Source organism: Ailuropoda melanoleuca, chromosome 3 (genome assembly GCF_002007445.2).
Source record: "Ailuropoda melanoleuca isolate Jingjing chromosome 3, ASM200744v2, whole genome shotgun sequence".
NCBI lineage: Eukaryota > Metazoa > Chordata > Mammalia > Carnivora > Ursidae > Ailuropoda > Ailuropoda melanoleuca.
The window spans coordinates 103,284,810-103,304,592 of record NC_048220.1 but is presented as its reverse complement, the minus strand read 5'-3'; the positions used below and the strand labels follow the sequence as shown (position 1 = coordinate 103,304,592).

At 43.5% G+C, this 19,783-nt stretch overlaps 1 protein-coding gene across 2 annotated transcripts in view; it reads left to right on the top strand.

Moving 5' to 3' along the window:
- The first annotated feature begins 3,323 nt into the window (after nt 1–3,323).
- The window catches only part of GRIA1 (glutamate ionotropic receptor AMPA type subunit 1), a 312,889-nt gene continuing 296,429 nt past the window's right edge, over nt 3,324–19,783 (top strand). Inside the window, exons 1-2 of one of the 2 annotated variants that reach the window (XM_002923596.4) lie at nt 3,324–3,795; nt 6,816–6,953. In XM_002923596.4, coding sequence (XP_002923642.1) covers nt 3,714–3,795; nt 6,816–6,953 — 220 coding nt within the window. In that variant the 5' untranslated portion in view covers nt 3,324–3,713. The remainder of the gene's footprint in view (nt 3,796–6,815; nt 6,954–19,783) is intronic. The other variant, XM_002923597.4, reaches the window with a different exon arrangement.

Below are 19,783 nucleotides of genomic sequence, written 5' to 3'. Positions count from 1 at the left end.
TGTCTAGTCCCAGGCGTGCTAGTTGCTATGTCCCCTAAGAAAGGTGTTTTAGTCTCAGCACTATTGATATTTTGGGCCAGATAGTTCTTTGTTGTGGGGGGCTGTCCTATGCATTGCAGGATGTTTAGCAGTATCCCTGGCCTCTACTCACAAGGTGCCAGCAGCACCTGCCCAGTTATGAGAATCTAACATGTCTCCAGACATTGCCAAATATCCTCTGGGGGAGAAAATTACTGCCAATTGAGAACCACTGCCTTAAGCTGACCACCTAGGCACTCTGAGTCTTACTTACTCTGTAAAAGTGGGTTCTAATTCCTGTCCTTGTGGATTTGGGGGAAATGAGATGAGATGATGGATGTACAAGTGTTTGTAAATCCCAGCGTGTGACATATTGGTACAGGGTTTGGTTGCCATCAATCATAAGAGACTATGAACAGTCAAGCCTTCCAAGCCTGATGTTGGGGATGGCAAATAAGCTTCGGAACTAATGGGGGAGACAGCGTGATGTACTAAGGATGGATGACATCAGAATAGGCTATTAAGGCAAGGTATGGTATGTCGTCCCAACCTTTGAGGTTAAGGAAATGAGGAAATCCCCTCCCACTCGTGGCTGGTCTTTTCTTTCTCATGTACATTCCTGGTCATGTAACATCACTCCCCCTTGCCTGTGAGAAATTCAGTGGCCTCCAAATCCTGACCCTGACTGCTAGGTTTCACGTTCCCCACTCTCTCTTCCCAGTCTGCACCACAGCTTCCAGGCTCCCGGAGTATATGGTGTCCTCTCCTGCCTCCAGCCCTTGCAGGTGCTCTTCCCTTGGATCCTGTGTCTTCCTTCCGCCCTCACTTTCTGCCTTTTGAAGCCATGCTGGCTCCCAGTGGTTGCTTCCTTCTTTGCTCCCCCAGAGTTGTGTTTACATCTCTATCAGAGCACATGTCATGGTCTGCTTTGGATGACAGATGGCAGGATTCATCTATCTTCCTCCTCTACTACATTCACCTGCCTGGAGGCGGAAACTGTGTCATACTCCTTTCCATATCCCCCAGCCCGTGACACCCTATGGGATACAGAGTAGTTTCTCCACCCATATTTGAAGAGAATTTCAAAGATAAACAGCTGAACCTAAACATAATTTGACCTAGATGCTCAGGCTTGAAATATGTAAGCTCCATGTATTTATTTAATCATTGAACAACTATGTATTTAATAGGCCAAGGGGAGCCATTGACCATATTTGAGCAGAGTGATGGCATAGTTAGAGCTATACTTTAGTAAAATCTGTCTGACTATAGGATTTCTAATGATCATAGAAAATGCATGGTTTTGACTACTTAAAGCCCCCTTCCCCCAAAGTAAGCAAAACAAATCTTAACTATTACAGGTAGGCGTTGAGGTTTTGCTAATTAATCCTTGTAAAAGGACTTTGAGATCTTCCTCTGAAAGGTGACAGAGAAGTGTGAAACTTTCAGTGACAGCCTAATTATTATTATTACCAGGCACAAAGCTCTGGGAACTTAAAAGATCCCCAGGTACCATTCAAAATAGCAAGAGACAAAAATATGCAAATGGAGAAATTATATTATAAGAAGGAATCCTGGCATTACAGACTCCTGATGTTTTCAGGGACCTTAGAGGTCTTTCCTGATCTGTTCTGTCACCTTCTCAAGCTGATGCTTACACTCCCTCTAGAATGTTCTTGCTCGTACTTTCTGCCATTAGAGCCTGAGAGTTAAGAGCTTCGGCCTCAGGGTCGAGTTTCCAGGGTTCAAATCCCCCATCTCTTCCTTGTTAGTAGTGGCAACTTGGGGAAATTATTAGGTCCCAGTTTCTTTGTCTGTAGAATGGGGGTGAGATTATCTGCGACAGGCATCATTACAAGTAAGTGATGTGTGTGCATTGCCTGGCACATGGTAGATGAATAAACACTCATGTTAAAAATCACTTGAGCTAATTAATATATGTGGAAGTGCGTAGGAAATTAGAAAGCATCTGACCTCCAAGTTGTTCTTAGTCGGAGGTCCATCAAACATGGTGAACTATTTCTTGCAAATCCCAGCCCTCGTAGTGTCCTGTAAGTGTGTGTAATGTGCAGTCTTGGTGAAGGAAGCGAGGAGCCTTGGGAAGAAATGGCCTAGTCAAATGCCAAAGCAAAATCAGATCTGTTCTTCTTTCTCACTGCAGAAAGCTGGAACTTTTCTTTTCTTATGTCATCCATCATCTGTTGGGTGGGATTTCTGACCAGGGCCGTGGGTCAATTGGTAATGCTCAGAACATTCAGGTTCATAGGATGGACCATATGTTGGTCCTGAGGGTCCAGACTCCATCTTAGTAGGTCTGTATTTTTATGGTTGAGTCCGCAGATCCTCAGGTTTTTCATCATAAAATAAGGGTGGTGGCTACTTCACAGGGCTGGTGTGAGGAGAGAGTGAGGTCACACTGTGAAGTTGCTTCAGAAGCTGCAAAGTGCTCTGATGGTTCGTGACTGTCACTTTGCAGCCCACACTATTTCCCTCAACACAGTTGTTCTCTCTACAGGTTATTTCAGGGGAAGCTCCGGTCCAGGAGGGTCTGTGGAGTTCTCGTTTACATTGGACATGACCAGCATCCAGAAGAACTGAAAGAAGCCTGAATCTTCTCACTAGAATCCCTGCAAAATGACTCATGTAATTGCTCTAAGTATCCTTAGCCTTTGTTGTACACCCACAGTTTTCTGATGCTATAGACTCCTGTGGCATGCAGGGAGAGTGGGAAGGGGGCCCATTTTAAATGCCTAGGATACAGAAGAGACCACCAATTCCACTGGTAAAAGCAGACGGGGACTGCCAAATGTCCAAGCCAAGGCACCTGCCAATCACTCCAGACCCTCTGGTTTGCCTTTCTGTCATTCTTCCCATTAAGGAGGAAAAGGCTTTATTTTCCTTTAAAGCTCCTAGGAGGGATTTCTAGGGTCTTCCCCCTCAGGAATTAGTTGTAGGAATAATTGGGCCAGTGGAGTGCAGGAGATATATCCAGCACAGCCTGTGCGCTCCTAGAAAAAGTGACCTAGATCAAGCAGCGGGTGGATGGAGGACTATTGTGGGGACCCCCTGCCACCTACTGACTTACAGATGAACCCACATTTCCAGTAGCATCTGTGGGGCTGGGAGCTGGGGGAGGGGGCAGAGAGAGCTGGGGGAGGGTGATGGGGAAGGTGTTGTTCCTTTCAGAACCAGGCTCCCTATATCATCCCCACTGACCCCCCCCACCACCCATCTGCACACACACAGAGGAGAAGAAGGTGAGGACTGGGAGACGGGGTGGTAGGGAGAGGAGGTCAGCCTTGGAACTTGAGCTGGCTCGGTGGGTATTAGCGCCGCCTGAGCTTGCAGCCTGTGTGAGTGTGAGGGGGAGAGCGAGAGCAAGGGAGGGAGAGAGAGGCAGGCTGCGAGAGGAGAGAGGAGAGGGGGAGCGAGCGCTCAGCCAGCATGAGGACGGGCTTCTCTTTTCCGTGCTCAGTTAATCTGGCTGTCAGTTGGTGTTAACGCTGCCGTTTAAGTGCTCCGATTCCAAGGGAAACAGACAAACCTCCCAGAAGGAAAGAAGGAAGCAAGCAAGGAAGGCAGGAACTGCAGGAGGAAAAGAACAGGCAGAACAGAGAGAGGAATCAAGGGAAGGGGGGGAAATACCAAATCTATGACTGGACCTGGGCTTCTTTTTCGCCAATGCAAAAAGGAATATGCAGCACATTTTTGCCTTCTTCTGCACCGGTTTCCTAGGCGCGGTAGTAGGTGCCAATTTCCCCAACAATATCCAGATCGGTGAGTGAGAGGGGCAGCCTGGGGAGGGACTTTCTGGGTCTGGCAAGGGTTTTTTTTTTTTGGGGGGGGTGCTTGTCTCTGTCCCCCAACCTCCCTGCTATGGACTGTGCTTAGATAGAAAGCTGAGTGATGATGGAAGGCAGACTTGGACCGCCAGCAGGGGAGGGGGCTTCTCTTGATCAGATGAGGAGCAGAGGGAAGTGTGCACACACACACACACACACACACACACACACACACATACAAACACAGCTCCACACACACCACTCACACTCTAGGCATGAGCATGTGAAATGGAGGAACCACTGCTTTGAAAGAAAGAAAATTCAGGCTGTAGCGAGGAGGAAAGGGGTGGTGGGTGTTTAAAGGAGTTCACTCCATTGCTTGATAGATGGTGCCTGATTTCATTTATTTATGTAAATATGTGTGGTGTATTTCTGTGTGTGATTAGGTATTAAATATGCACATATGTATTTAACTGACTGAGGAGGTGATTTCTTGGCTGGGGGAGGGGACAAAGAGACCCTCTAAAAGAAGGAGTGAAAGGTGCTTGGTTTATTGCAGCCCCTGAAATAATCCCAGGAGGCCCCCACTCTAAGTCAAGGGGGGCTCTCGTTCCTACCCTGGACGCCCCCAACTGCCTTCTCTGCTGTCTGCCATGCTGGGCTGGTGGTCTCCACTCCTCTGATCCTGGAACTTCCTATCCTGCCTTTATTCCTTTCCTTGCCCCCCTCCTCTTAGATGTTCTATCCACAGACATTGCCTGCCCCTTACACACACAAACACACACAGACACATGTTTCCCTTCCCTCCTCTTAGTTGTCCCTATCACTAGGCTTTATCCTCTCAACTTAGAGGCAGGTTTCAACATGCTGCCTGCCTTTTTGTTCCCCATTTCCCCCTCCTGGCTGTCGAGCTTCTAAAAGGACCCCTCACTCTCCCTGTATTTGTGGGGCAGTTGATAGTCACTGCTCCTCCTAATAATAATGGGTGAAAGCAAACAAACAGGAGCAATAACACCAGTAACAATGTGTGTCCACAAGGGCTCGGGGCTTCAGTGAGACCAGCGTTCCAGTGCTGTGTGTGTCCCAGAATAGAGCTAGCTGCTTTGCTTGGAGGCATCTTGGATGGTTTGGGTTCTGTTCTTTCTCCCCAATAGGACATAGCTCCACCAGGGAAAGTTCCTGTAACTGGTAGTTTGTGTTCTTTGTGTGAGTGTGTGTTTGTGGGGGGACCTGGTGCAGGTCCTATTTTGCTGGGCACACATGTGCTGCAGTACCAGGTTCTCTCGGCCTCTCCAGCACGCTGGCCCCCAGGGTGGTTGGAACAGCCATGGAGTAACTTGCTTTGTTTCCTGACACCTGTTAAACTATATTCTGAAGTGTGTCTGTGTATATGTGTTAGTGCCTTACGCGCAAAACAAAACTTCCAGCCTCAGGAGACACTTCCCTTGCAGCCCCTTCTGTAGCCACCTACCTCCCCACCCCCACCCCTCTCTTTCATTCATTAAGGAGGAGGCCTGGGATGGGGAAGTGTTTGGGGTGTGGTTACCTGGGGGGAGGGAGGGTGGAGCATCAGAATCCAGCAGGAGTTTTTTGTTTTTACTCTTTAAAATGGAGGCATATGAACATGTGTAAATCACTTGCTCTTACGTGTAGCCTTGTTTATGTTGGTACTTACGCGTTGCCCATACTTTGCTGATTAGAAATGCTTGTCTTGAGATATGTGGACTTGCTTTCTCCAAGTGTATTTGCGTATAGCACTATGGGTATAAATGCATGGAGGTGGTTTGTGTTTTGTGTACGTGTATAAGATATGTTTGCCCATGTATCTCTGCAGATTTTTCATCATATTTAGCCCCAACTTATTTGTTCTACTGGTAAGACCATTATTTGTTTTCAAATAAAAGGTCAAAACATTAAATGGTAGAACAAATGCTGAAAATATCACCGCCATCAGGTAGTACTTGATTCTACTTGTACGATCGCTAATAAAAGCCTTACAGTCCATTTATTGGTTCTTAAAAACAAACACATACTCACTGTGTAAGAAGTTATAAGTACATTACGTTGGGACTGTGATTCCTGCGGAACCTGAGATAAACTTCTATGTAAACATTCATTATAGTTCAGTCTCTGGAAATAGCTGATTCTAATCCATAGAAATGGAATTTAATTCATTTTACATGTCCACAGTAAATACGAAGGTAAGCCATGTACTCTTGTTTCTTGGAACTAGAGCCCCAGCCAGGCACCTTTGTTATGCTTTTCACTAGAATAGAATGTTCATACCCTCCTGACCTTCTTAACCCCCCACGTCTTTGAAGTCCTGAGTTCTACCATGCAAATATACACCATGGCAATCTCTTATGTAACAAGCCATTCCTAGGTAGCTGGGATCATGAGTGTCAAAGAAGAACCAAAATACTGTTTGTAAAAATCCAGGGTTTTCAGAAGAAATGGAAAATATACCTCAGAGGTGATAGATTAGTTAAATTGCATGCAGGTCTTGCCAGGTCAAAGACCAAAAGTGTCAAAACAAGGGGTTACAGTGCTGAAGAAGCTCACAGGGGCCCAGAGCTAGATTTCCCCCTGCAACATTTGTTAGTACTGCTTCCTGTAAGGCTCTGTAGTGGGGAATGGGTCCGATACAGGAAAAATTAGACACAGCAAGGGTTTACATGCACACAAGAGCTTAGGCCACCTGGATGGTTACAGGAAGGAGTAGGAAGAGAAATGCAGTTCTCCTGTTTTCTCTGACCCAATCTGGGTTGAGGAGTAAACAACCAAATGTTTGGGCAGAGTGATAGATGTTAGAAGCCCTTGTCACATAAAAGCTCATCCGTGGAAGTTTAAGCCTCCATGTCCACTTGAGTCTATTTGGACTCCCCTCCCCACCACTGAAGGCTACAACTAGTGGTTTTGGCTTGGGGAGAAGAAAAAGGCCCATCTGGGGTGGGCTGTTGGGGAATGAAACCTGTCTCTATCCCAGACACCATGTTGCATTTTCTTTCCTCATAGGGGGATTATTTCCAAACCAGCAGTCACAGGAACATGCCGCTTTTAGATTTGCTTTGTCACAACTCACAGAGCCCCCAAAGCTGCTCCCCCAGATTGATATTGTGAACATCAGCGACAGCTTTGAGATGACCTATAGATGTAAGTAATCATTGCTATTCCTGACATTTCTTTCTGAGATCGACCAATGAAAGGAGGGCCTGTGAGTAGGTGGTAGTGTTGCAAAAACCACTTGAGTTGTCATTCGTCTTCATAAGAGAAAGCCCTCCAAGAAAAATTTCCAGGGCCTTTTGAGTGATTCTATCAGTTGGTATTTTAGATCCTGGAATGCTTTAGAAAATGGGTCTGCTTTTTCACTGTCAGCTAACTTTAAATGCCAGTACGATGGGTGCTTGGGATGACTGCCTCTTCCCCACCTTGCAGAGGTTTTTTTCTTCTTCAGCTGAGAGAGTTTCACACATAAGAAACTTCTGAGAGATACAGAATTAAACATTCTGACTTGGGAAATATGGTTTAAAGTGCTTACGCCTCTCCTGTGCACAAGTTAAAAGGAGAAAATATACCTGTAGTTGATTAGAAAGGATATGTGACAAGTTGTCTATCTGGGTTCCCACTTTGGGAAATGTCCCTTAACTATTGTAAAGTTCGTGCCTTGATTATTTCCAAAATGCTTCGAAGTGATTGATTGCTTAAGACGTAGTTTGTTGGATCGTCTTTGAGAAATGACCTCAAGGAGAAGGAAGAAAGAAGTCTCTGACATATGAATTGAATGCATAAGATATTGTGGGCCACAAATACATTTTGAGTTTTTCTGACAGCTAGGACTGAAAAGGAGATTTGTGTGGTTGCATGATTGCCATTTGATGACAGATGGAAGCATAAAAATTAATCAGTGGAGACATTTTCCCTCCAGGGATTAAGTTCAAGTAGGAATTTATGGTACAGAGGTGTGAGCTGAATGGGCAAGAACAACTGGAGACCTGAAACTGGATTAAATTGGCGCCATAGGCTTTATGTGCCCCTATGGACTTGGTGACTCCTACTGAGCTTTGCATAGTCAAAGATATAGATCACATTTCTTTCATCTCTTTCCCACGTTCCCTCATGGTGGGCTCTCAATGGTTTGAACTGAATGTGCATTATGCATTGAAAGGTCATATTGAGAATTTGGAATTTTCCCTATCCCTAAGACCACTCATAAGATAATGTTCATACAAATTCCAAGAATTATAATTATACCAGATTCCACTTATTGAGGATTTACTGTATGTTAAGAACTGTGATAAGTATTTTATAGACGATTATATTAGCATGCCTTATCACTTACTGAGCATCACGAGAGCCCTTGCAATACACTAATTTTCATGTGTTAGCTGATTTAATCCTCACAGGCACCTTAGGGGGGCACTATGTTACCTTCTTTTTAGGAAACTGAGGCTGCACCAAGTTATATAACTTGCCCAGGGTTGCCCAAGAAGTAAATGGTGGTCCTGTGGCTCCACAGTCCATGTTCCTGGCACTGTGATAGATATACTGTTCCTAACTGTAGCCTGATCAATTCTGCTTAGATTACTCAAGAAGCAAAAGGGAGTTTTCGGAGACTTTTAAGGTAGTGGCTTGATAAAGCATCTAAGGAGAAAACCTTATAGTGTTTCAAATTGTAGCTGTGATTTTACCACAGGAGTGACCCATTGAATAAATAAAATAGCGATTTTGCATTTTGGTAATGCTGAGGTTGGAAATCTTGTCTACTGTGTTACTCACTATCCCTAAAAAGAGCTGGAGTTTAATTGTTGAGGTCTGTGTTTTGTGAAACCATCTCCCTGGAAAGCTGAATAATGTTGAATAGGTATTTGGTTTTCAGATAACCTCCATTTCTCTTTGAAGGGAGGATTTGGGTGTAGGCATCAACATATCTAAAAACCACCTATGAGTATGCATAATATTTTGCATTTATATGCATATGCTAATTTATTTACTGAGGAGAGAGGCTCCATAGCTTTTGTCATACTCCATAGATTTTGTCATACTCTCAAAGGGGTCCATTACTCAAGAAGGATTACTTGCTTAAGGAATCAGGAAAAATAAATTGCTGGTGTGCGTATTCACTCATACTGCCGAAAATTGTCTACAGCAGAGCCTGGTGGAATGAGATGTTAACTGCTGTCAAGATGTTGACTGGCAGGACAAGATAATAAAAGACAAAAAAAAAAAAATAGGAGGAAATGTTCTGAGGCAAAAGGTGGTGCTTCTGTATTGTTATCTTAACTACCTAACACTTGATCTGTGATAGAGTTGTTGGCCATTTATTGGGGAGATTGAAATATGATACATGCTGTTATCCATTGTGGTTGGTGAACCTGGAGTGAATGGATCTGGGTTCTTGAACTTGATTCCTGCCATATACCTGTGTACAGGTTTCTATTAATTTGGCCATTCTTTAAATGCTTCTTCAATGCTATGAACTGAGATGGACCCCAGGAAAATAGAGATGATAAAAGGCCCTTGCTTTCAAGTAGCTTGTGGTCCAGTGGGGAATATTGTTATGGGGATTGTCTGAGAAGCAATAATGCTATCTTGTGGTTAGATCTTTAGTTTTTTTTCTTTATCTCCAGGATCAGAGCCAGTACTGGGCAATTTGGGTGGCAATGGTGGCATTGTAATTCCCAGCCTGCCTGGAAGATTCTCTGTTAGCTTTTATGTGAAGCCAGGAAACCTTTTGGGGCTATGTTCCCTATGGTCCGTTGGTTTGGGAAAACTGTACATCTGTCCCAATTTGAATTGAGTAACAAATGTCAAAGGGGATAGACAGATTTTAGGTGGGCTACATTAACTAATCATTTGTGGAAAACCAAGAAAAGCATCCTACTCAGGTTTAATTTCATGTGCTTTTTTTGAAATCTGGACTAGTAGCTAACTTAAATTAACTGCCTCAGTCTTACCTCCTAGAAAATAACTAAATATTTGTTTTTCTTTCTTTTTTTTTTTTTGAATTTTATTTATTTATTTATTTAGAGAGAGTGTGTGCACAGGGGGAGGGGCAGAGGGAGAGGGGGAGAATCTCAAGCAGACTCCCTTCTGAGCATGGAGCCCTATGCAGGGCTTGATCCCAGGACCCTGAGATCATGACCTGAGCCAAAATCAAGAGTAGGATGCCCAACTGACTGAACCACCCAGGCGCCTCACTAAGTATTTGCTTTTCATAATTTTTGCTGTCTTTTGGTTTTTTTCCTGCCCATTTTGCTATTCACTGTCCTTCCACCAGAGGGTAGAGAAGGGAAGGGAGAGGAAGTGTAACAAGACTATTCCTGCTGGAAATGTTGGCATCAGGGGATTACAAAGGCAAAGTGATGCTTGTAGGGTAGGGGATGCAGTGAAGATGGAAGAGGAGTACTACTAGCACCAGTAGCCAAGATGAGAGTTTTATATGTTCTTTGCATTCAAGCTTCCTTGCTTTCCTTGTCTGCAGTCATTAAGGGATAAAGTCATTGAATCAGCAAATGCCTTATGTTCTCCTCTGAGCACTCTTCCAAGCCTAGAGGGGCAGCAGTTGAGGAGACTTTCCACAGAGATAGTAATTACTGACCAGCTATTCAGCTTATCTTGGTGCCTTTATGATGGGTATAAACAAAGGAACAGGTGAGATGCAAATTGGGGTTTCTATTAGAGGTCTGAGGAGCAGTTACAACTTAATTCTTACCTTTTCATTCATTCATGCTGCACATATATGCTGAATGCCTACTTTATGCCCGGTGCCATACCAGGTGCTAGGAATATAATGACCAACAAAGAAAACACAGTCTTTTTTCTCGTGGGGGTTACAGTTTCGCCAGGAGGACCTCAGTCTTCAGTGCATATAAAATCCACCCAGGGAGCTTATTTAAAGCAAGACTCAGGGATGGATTCTGGACTTCTTGAGTAAGAATATTCAAGAGCTGGCCCTGGGGGGGATTCCATAGTAGTTAGTATGGGGATCACACTTTGAGAAACTCTTTAATCTAAAAAGCTTTCCATTCCCTTAGCAAGCATGTTTGAGCCCTTAATCAAGCCCAGACATGGTGTTAAGCACCAGAAGTACAGACAAAAGTAAGACATGTTCCCTGTCCTGTAGGACTTTATCCCTAGTGAGGCTGGCCGTCCTGTAAAGAGAAAATTAAGATACAATGTTGTGTTGGAGAGAAATTCGTAGGGAGTGTTAGAGATGCCCTAAGGAGTAGGTATGGCCTCTCAGAGGGTGGTGGTAGAATTGAGTCTCAATGATAAAGGGAAATTTTCCAGGAAGACAAGGTAAGGGGGCAAGAAGGGGATGAAGCAAGTGTGTTCTGGGCACAGGGAATGACAGTTGCAAAGGTAAAGAGGATAACTTTACTGTGTTACTCTCTTGCTCTGGCCTCTTGTGGCATTCTAGGCTGGGCCTCTCATCCATTTATCTAATACTGCAGAAGGGGTCACAGAATGGCCATCCATAAGCCAGGTACAGCACAATATTTAAGAATCATGGAATTTCACATCAAAATTTGGGTATCTTAGGTCTCTTCAAAACTTTAAAAGATGTGGCAATATTGGGTTTCACATTTATGTAGTCCCAATTTGCTAAGATAGAGGTAGGAGTATTCCATCTAGATGGTTTCTTTCCTAGCCAGCCCATTTCTCTCATTTTATTTGGCTCCCTGGCTCCTGGAAGCATTGTGTTTTCAAGCCCCAGTTGGTTTGTCCTGCACTGTTGCCTTGATGTATGTTTGTAGGTCAACTCTACCACCAGAATATGAAACATTGTCCAGAAAGGTCATGTATATCTATTGTTTGTGTTGCTGAGAACACCCAGCAAAGTGCTGTACCCCTAATGCAAATGAACAGATATCTCCAGGAGTCAGGGAATCACACAGCATAAAGATGCTAAGAGCCGGGACGCCTGGGTGGCTCAGTCGGTTAAGCTTCCAAGTCTTGGTTTCTGCTCAGGTCATGGTCTCAGGGTTGTGGGATGAAGCCCCACATTGGGCTCCGTGCTCAGCATGGGGTCCGCTGGAGATTCTTTCCCTCTCCAACCCCCTTGCCCTCCCCCTACTCATTCTCACTATCTCTCTCTCTGTCTGAAATAAGTAAATAGAATCTTTAAAAAAAAAAAATAACCCAGGATGCTGAGATCCTAAATGGTAATCAGGTGGGGTTAGTTGCCTAATTATGGTGGGTTTCCCTCTGTTATAGATCCACTCAGGAAGCCCAAGGGGGATCTAGCTAGACTTTAGGCATGGATAACAGACAGATGGCATCTTAGTTCTTGCCCAAGAGTCCCTCATCATTTTTAAAGTTGCAGACTAATAGTCCAGTGAATTTAAAATGTGCAGTGCTTTTTAAAATATAGCATAAAAATCCAGATTTCTGGCTTTTCTGAAAAACTTAGGGCATCAGGAAACCCTGGACCTACATTCCTGCTCAGCTTTTCTTGTCTAGAGCTGAGAAGTGCTGTCCTCTTTTTTTTTTTTTTTTAAGATTTTATTTATTTATTCGAGAGAGAAACAGCATGAGCAGGGGGAAGGGCAGAGAGAGAGGAAGCAGACTCCCTGCTGAGCAGGGAACCCAACATGGGGCTCTATCTCAGGACTCTGAGATCATGACCTAAACTGAAGTCAGACGCCCAACTGACTGAGCCACCTAGGTGCCGCAGTGCTGTCCTCCTTAAGTATAAGGCGTAAACTCTCAAATTTACCAAAAGTCTTCAGCATTCCCTGTTGTACACGTGGCCAATGTAACAAAATTATGCTGCTTGCCCAGGTATGTGAGCGAGCCAGTCTGCTCACACCTAATTTATATCCTTCAGCGCCTGTCATTTCATTATTTTATTTGAATAATATCTCTTTCTCACTCTATAACTAATAGTAGAGGACACAAAAGATGTGTAACTTCTCTCAAAAAATTTGCATGTAGTAACAAAAAGAATGGAAGGCTGGTGCTGAGTAAACAAAGATTATTTCCGAGACCTACCATGTGACAGATACTTCACATATGTTGTCTTTGAGTTTTATAACAATCCTGGAAGATCATTATCCCCATTTTGTAGGTGATGCTATGGAGACTGAGCAAGAGTAAGTGTCTTCCCCATATTCTCCAGTGGAGCAGGGCTGAGCCAATATTTGAAGTCAGCTTTGGGGACTCCAAAGCTCTGTGAGCTTTCCCCCTTCCAAAATGCATGACTCTAGGGACACAGAAAAGAAAAAGAGCAGTAAGAGTCCAACGCAAGAAGTGCCCCCATGAAGTTTATGATTCAGGGTTAAGAGCTAAGACTTGTGAGGCAGAGCATGGCTGTGGATAATAAGCAAGACTGCTGGGGAAGTTGAGCAGGCCCTGAAAGGTGGAGCGTGCATTTGTGGTTGTGAGGTGGAGTTCAGAGTCAGTCTCCTGTGTTCACCCTGTGCCCTCGGTTACATAGCAGATGTCTGCGTATCTCTCGCTAATGTTACAAATCTGACTGTGGCTTCTCCATCTTCACCCAAGCCCTCACTTTAAGACATGCAGGCATCAACATGTGTCTGTTTTTCACTCTGGGTTTTTGCTTTTTTTTATTATTATTGTTATATTGATAATCATAAGCTTCTTTGCGCTGAGGTTTGTGAACATTGCTTCCTCTGACTAGTTTGAAGACTCAGCTGAGATCCATGAGATTACTGTTCTTCTCTCAGACACTCAAGATAAATGGTTAAGATTCATTCATTTGTTCATTCCTTCAAAACCTTATTATTATTGCCCTCCATGGAGCCTATGTACCATTACTGCCCCCGTCCATACCCTAGCAGACAGCAGTCATTGACTACAGAATTCTTTCCCACTGAATGTAGACATGGCCTTAAATTCTTTTTTTCTTTCATTTTTTCCCTTCCTTCCTCCCTTTCTTTCTTTTTCTTTCTTTCTTTCTTTCTTTCTTTCTTTCTTTCTTTCTTTCTTCTCTTTCCCTTCCTTCCTCCCTTCCTTCTTCCTTCCCTCCTTTTCTTTTCTTTTTTCTTTTCTTTTTTCTTTTCTTTTCTCTTCTGCTTTCTTTTCCTTTCCTTTCCTTTCCTTTCCTTTCCTTTCCTTTCCTTTCCTTTCCTTTCCTTTCCTTTCCCTTTCCCTTTCCCTTTCTCTTTCTTTCTCTTTCTCTTTCTCATCATAGCATTCCAGGCAACTACTACAAATTCAGAGTTGAAGTTGTTGCAAGAGATAAAATCCATTTGCCACCAAAAGGCATTACACTAGGAATTGAGGAAAATAAAATGCATTAGGCATTGACTCTCCCCTCTAAGGGGCTCAGGTTCTTAAAGAGGAAATAGGCATGCATAAAAAAAAAAACAATATAATGGAGAGGTTCTCTCTCTTTCTTTCTTTCCTCATATCTCCCTCCCTACCCCCCCTCACACACACCAAGTTTGAAGCAGTGAAAATATGTGAATTGAGATTTGAAAACATGTGTTCAAATTCTGGACTATCTATCTCCTGGAAACATTTCCGTGAGTGACTTTGGAAAAGCACCACACCCCCAACCTTACTTATAAAATAAAGCTCATATGATTTCTAAGAGTCCCTCTAGGGCTGTATTTCTATGGTAAGAGTGTATGGAAAACTCAGGGACAAACTGTTTAGAGAAGAAGCTCTTGTATCAGCTACTAGTTTGACTGAGAATATAAGGAAAGCTCTGAACTCTCCCCTATCACGTTGTACATCCAGGCTACATTTTGTATGCAAGGGCAAGAGTACTAAGCCTCCCATGGGTCTCAGGTGCATTCATTCAATATTCAACAAGTATTTTGGGAGTGCTTACTACTGTGAACGAAAACAGGAGTCAGCCCTGTGCTCATGGAGCTTACCAGCTAGTGAGAGATGCAGATATTAGTCAAATAATTGTACAGATGAGTATATCATTATAGGTTGTGATAAAGATGTGAAAGAAAGGGCCACGATTCAATGGAAGCATATTACAAAGGAATCAGCTCTGGGCAGAGGGATGAATAGGTGTTTGAGCTGAGAACTGAAGGCTTTTAGCAATGTGGTGCTTGGAACAGCAGGCATATTCTAGAGGCTTCCTGGGCAGAAGCCTGAGAGGAGGGGAAGTGAGGGATATGGGGAGTGGGGGGCTGGAAAGGATGGCAAGGGCCAGGCCTTGTGGGCCCTGTTACAGATTTTGATCTTTAGCCTAAGAGCTGTGGGAAACCCACTGAAGGGTTTTAAGCAGAGAAGTGTCATGTTCAGATTTCTGTTTTCTCACCAGGAATCAGATGCTTGAGAGCACTTTGCCACTTTCGTGTTCCCTGAAGACTTCCTGCTTATGTAGCAATGATCTTTGTGCCTTTACTCCTGTTGCCAATTTGGGATGAAGTCTGGCAGATGGGCAGAGGGCTGGGGACAGACGCTGGGGGGAAGAGGAAGCTGACGACTGGGTGTAGGGGTAAGTTGTCATGCGTGCTCTGTGGTGTGCCCGTGGGTGTGCTCATGGAGACTGGAGGCTTATCCAGCACAGGGCTGGTAAGCTTGGGCGTGCAAGAAAGCACTCAGCTGGAGTCTCCACTTACTTCATCAGAAAGAACCTTGATCTGCAGTCAGATTGGACAACTCAATGCTGTTCCCTCCACTTGCACCCAAACACTTTTCCTTCCATGTTTGCCTGTTGAAATTCGCTCCTTCTGGTTAGTCCTAGCCCTTATATCACCTTCTCCAGGAAGCCTTCCTTGCTTTCTCATGTTTACACCCTCCTCCTCTGCCCCTTTGCTCTTTGTACCTTCCCTATAGCAGCTGTCACACGTAGTGCTAGGTTTTAGTCACCAGGACCCTTGTCTTATTTGACCAACCGATCTAAGCAACTTGGGAGCAGTGTCCACATTTTCTGTAACTTCCTATCACAGTGTCTACCATAGAATAGTGTTCAGTGATGCTAGGTGAATGAATGAATGAATGAACGAACAAATGAATGCATAGCTGTGTATTATGTAACATTGGAGCAGCGATGAGAATAAGCCTGAATTATTGCCATTTATGGGGGCCATGCTTTAATATTATGAGTTTTGAGAGTTCCAAGAGACTGTGTTGTAAATTCCTGTGGAAGGCTATTACAACTGTGTTTCTAGAAAGTGATGGGGTTGAAAACCAGTTGTAAGCCACATCAAAAGCTCAATCCAGCTCCTTCTGGACTATTGTCAGTAAGGGTCCTGGATAAGGTATGACTCCACTTTCTAGATCAAGTATTTCTGGTTCAAGGCCTGGCTGTGCCACTGAGGCCTTGTATGGCTTGAAGAAGCCAATTCTATTTTTCTGAACCTCAGTTTCTTTCCAGAAGGAAATACTTCTATCAATGACGTGTGGTTATTACGAGAAGAACAAATGATAGTTGATTTCAAATCAACTTTCCACTCAATGCAATACCATGAGATAGCTACTTTTATTCTCCCTTTCCCCAGGTGAGAAAACTGAGCTCTCAGAGGGAGTGAGCAGGGGCAGTGGCCTGTGTGTGTCTGGTTCCATCCCTAGACATCTGCAGGCTGGGAGGGCTTTCTTCATTCCACTGACGGCTATGTCTGCTGCTCTTGTGGACCCTGTAGTTTCCCTCCCATGGCGGCAGCTCTGCTCCCCTGCTATCAGTACTTGCTGCTCTGGTCACACAGCCCTCTGTGCTTTCAAGTGGCCTGTGCTGCTCCGTGGCACCTGCAGTCAAGGTGTGCAGTGCACTGAAAATCCTGGACAGCTCTTTCTCCCCTGACTGCTCTTGTGACTTTGGTGTGGCACAGCTTGCTATCCAGAGAGCACATGGAAGCCCAACGTCATGGGAGGTCCAGATCACAGAGGATGCAGACAATATTGGGGTTAATGAGGCAGTGGGAAGCTAATGAAATTGATACCCAATGGTTAAGAGTGTTTCTGTGGATTCATTATGTAGACTCTGTAGGATGGAAATGAACTTTTTAAGAACAGCATTTATTTTGTGTACAAAAGTGATGTGTGTATTGTAGAAAGCCATGGGAACATAGACACCAAACAAAATAAAATTTGTGTTTTACAGTAGTAAGGACAAACTTCCCATCTTTCTTCTGAATATATCAACTTAAAAAATGAGAATAGATTGATATTACGGTCCTACAGCATGATTTTTTTACCCAGTGTTACATATATGTTATTTTGAATATTGCACATCTGTTTTTAATGTCTTTCTAAGAGCGTATTGTACATACGTACAACTTACATATGTACAATTTATTTGTCTCCTTTTATTGAATGTCTAGTTTATTTCCAAATATTTTCCTACAAACAATGCTATGATCATCATCCCAATAAAAGTTTAATCGTTTGTATATATTATTCTGATTTTAAGAGCATTATAGACCAGTAGGACAATTTCCAATGAGATTTAATAGAATAATTAGTGTATACAGGAATTGAAATAATTTGTTCAGTGTTGGTATTGACTTGCTGTATGACCTTGAGAAATCTTTGTGCCTGCTTTTGTTTCCAGATGTATAATATGGGGTTATAATACCAGATTCTCAGAGTTATTAGAAGAGGCAAATGTCATCACTCATATGAAAGAGCTTTGAAAAATCAGAAGTGTTAGGGAAATGCAGGGTAATATAATTAACTAGGCTTCTTAACTATTAACATAAATGCACCACAAGTACAATGCAACTAATTAATCTTTAGTGTTTTGCTAGGAGGGTGGTCATTATCTATGAATGAATCTATTTTGTGGATGGGGAAAATTGAAACCTCAAGGAGGCTAAGTTTACCCAGGGTCCAAATATGCAACAATGCTAAATCTGAAAGCATGTCTTTACACTTATGATTCAGTCCACAAGACTGGACTAAATATGTGGGCCATTGTCTTTAACTTAAGAAGTTACTGCTCATGGAGAGAAAGGGCAATCCCATTTGGGCAGTGAGCAGTCAGGACTCTCTTGGTAGCAAGTGAAAGAAACCTAACCAACTGGATAGTTTTGACTTTATGTACAGGTAGATTCAGGGGCTTGAATAATGTCATGAGGACTGAGATATACCCTCTGAATTTTCAGTCTCAGCTTTTCACTAAATTGGCTTTATTTTCAGACATATATTTATCATATGCCAGATCCAATTGTCAGATCCCAGCACAACCAGCCTTTACCTGCCCATTTGAAGGTCTAATGGAAAGGGAACTTCTCCTTTTCCCATCCATTCCCATTAGAAAAAAGTCCTGGGCCTAATGTCACTGAATAAAAATAAGGACTCATACTCATTTCTTTTTTTTTTTAAAGATTTATTTATTTATTAGACAGAGAGAGACAGCCAGCGAGAGAGGGAACACAAGCAGGGCGAGTGGGAGAGGAAGAAGCAGGCTCCGAGTGGAGAAGCCTGACATGGGGCTCGATCCCGGAACGCCGGGATCACGCTCTGAGCCGAATGGCAGACGCTTGACGACTGCGCCACCCAGGCGCCCCTCATACTCATTTCTGAACATGACATGGTGACCAGGATATTACTATCTTTTGGTTGGTCTTGGTCTGGTCAGATGACCATTCTTAAAGCTTGGGGTGGTGAGAAGAACCAGATGGATTGTTAGTTTCAGTCAGCCCCCATGCCAGACTACAGGGACATTGGGAAGGAGTAATTCTCCAAAGGAAATCAGGATACTATTCCTCAGTAGGCAAATAATAATAATGATAATATTAATAATAATAAATTTTTAAAAAGACAAATGTTCTCCCATGGTGCATCTCTGCAGAAAGGAAAATTTGGAGAAGCTGGAGCTAGACCAAAAGAGGCACAAAAGAGCCACCAATGAGAGAGGAGCATACAAGGGATTCTTGTGGTTAGTAAGGCAAGATCAGAAGTCAGTGCCCGCAAAAGGTTTGAAATCCAGGCAGATTCATGAGTCAAAGCTAAGGAGACTTTGATAATCCCTGCTCAGCCAGGAGCAAACCTGTGTTCATGGAACAATTTTTGGAAGTGTAGTCCACCCAAATGGGTGTGACTGGGGGGGTGAGGTGTCTTTTCAGATTACTCTCTGACAGAATGTTGGGGCTGTCAGCCCTAAGATATCTGGTGATTTTGAGGCACCCATACTTTCTCCCAGTGACCAAGACATTTCCTGCTCTACTCAGACACTCAAGCTATTGTGCACAAACTCTTTAACAGTCCCGGTTGGAATCTTGGCTGCAAATCTGATGAGCCTACACCTACCAGATGGTAGGTTCTTCTAATTGGTTCCATCCCTCCTAGTTTTTGGCAGGATTGAAGGCTTCCCTATGCCTGAAGAGGGGGACAGAGAAAGGTAGGATGAAATGAAGGAGGTTTTAACCTCTGTTAAACAGGCAGTGTTCTTCAGTTAGTTTCTATTCAAGGAGAACTGGGTGGTGTGGTTCTTTCTTGCCAGGTCATGTATTCATAGTGGACTGAAATTCTAAAACTAATACTGATGAGACACAGGATTATAAGGATTAGAAAGTGGTTTGCTTAGCTAGAAAGGTCAACTGATCTAGGGGAGGGGTTTCACTTATTCAGTTATTGATATTTATGGAGCATTGTGGTAGATTCAATTATTATTTGGTAATTATCCATCTCTTCCCCCAAACTCCTAGGGAAGAGTATATCTCCCTGCTCCATTAATTTTATGTTTGGTCATGTGACTGGCCTTTGCGACTGGGATATTTTTAGGCGTGTTTCAAGCAGAAGCCATGGGGAAAAAAAAAAAAAGTGCCTCAGAGAGTCTGCTGGTCCCAGAAGAAACAAAAATACAAAACACAGAGGTGCTAATATCTTCTCCCATTCCGTGGGCTGCCNAATATCTTCTCCCATTCCGTGGGCTGCCTTTTAGTTTTTTGACTGTTTCCTTGGCTGTGTAGAAGCTTTTTATCTTGATGAAGTCCTGCAAGTTCATTTTTTCTTTTGTTTCTCTTGCCTTTGGAGATGTGTCGTGAAAAAAGTTTCTGTGGCCGATGTCAAAGAGGTTACAGCCTATGTTCTCCTCTATGATTTTTTTAAAT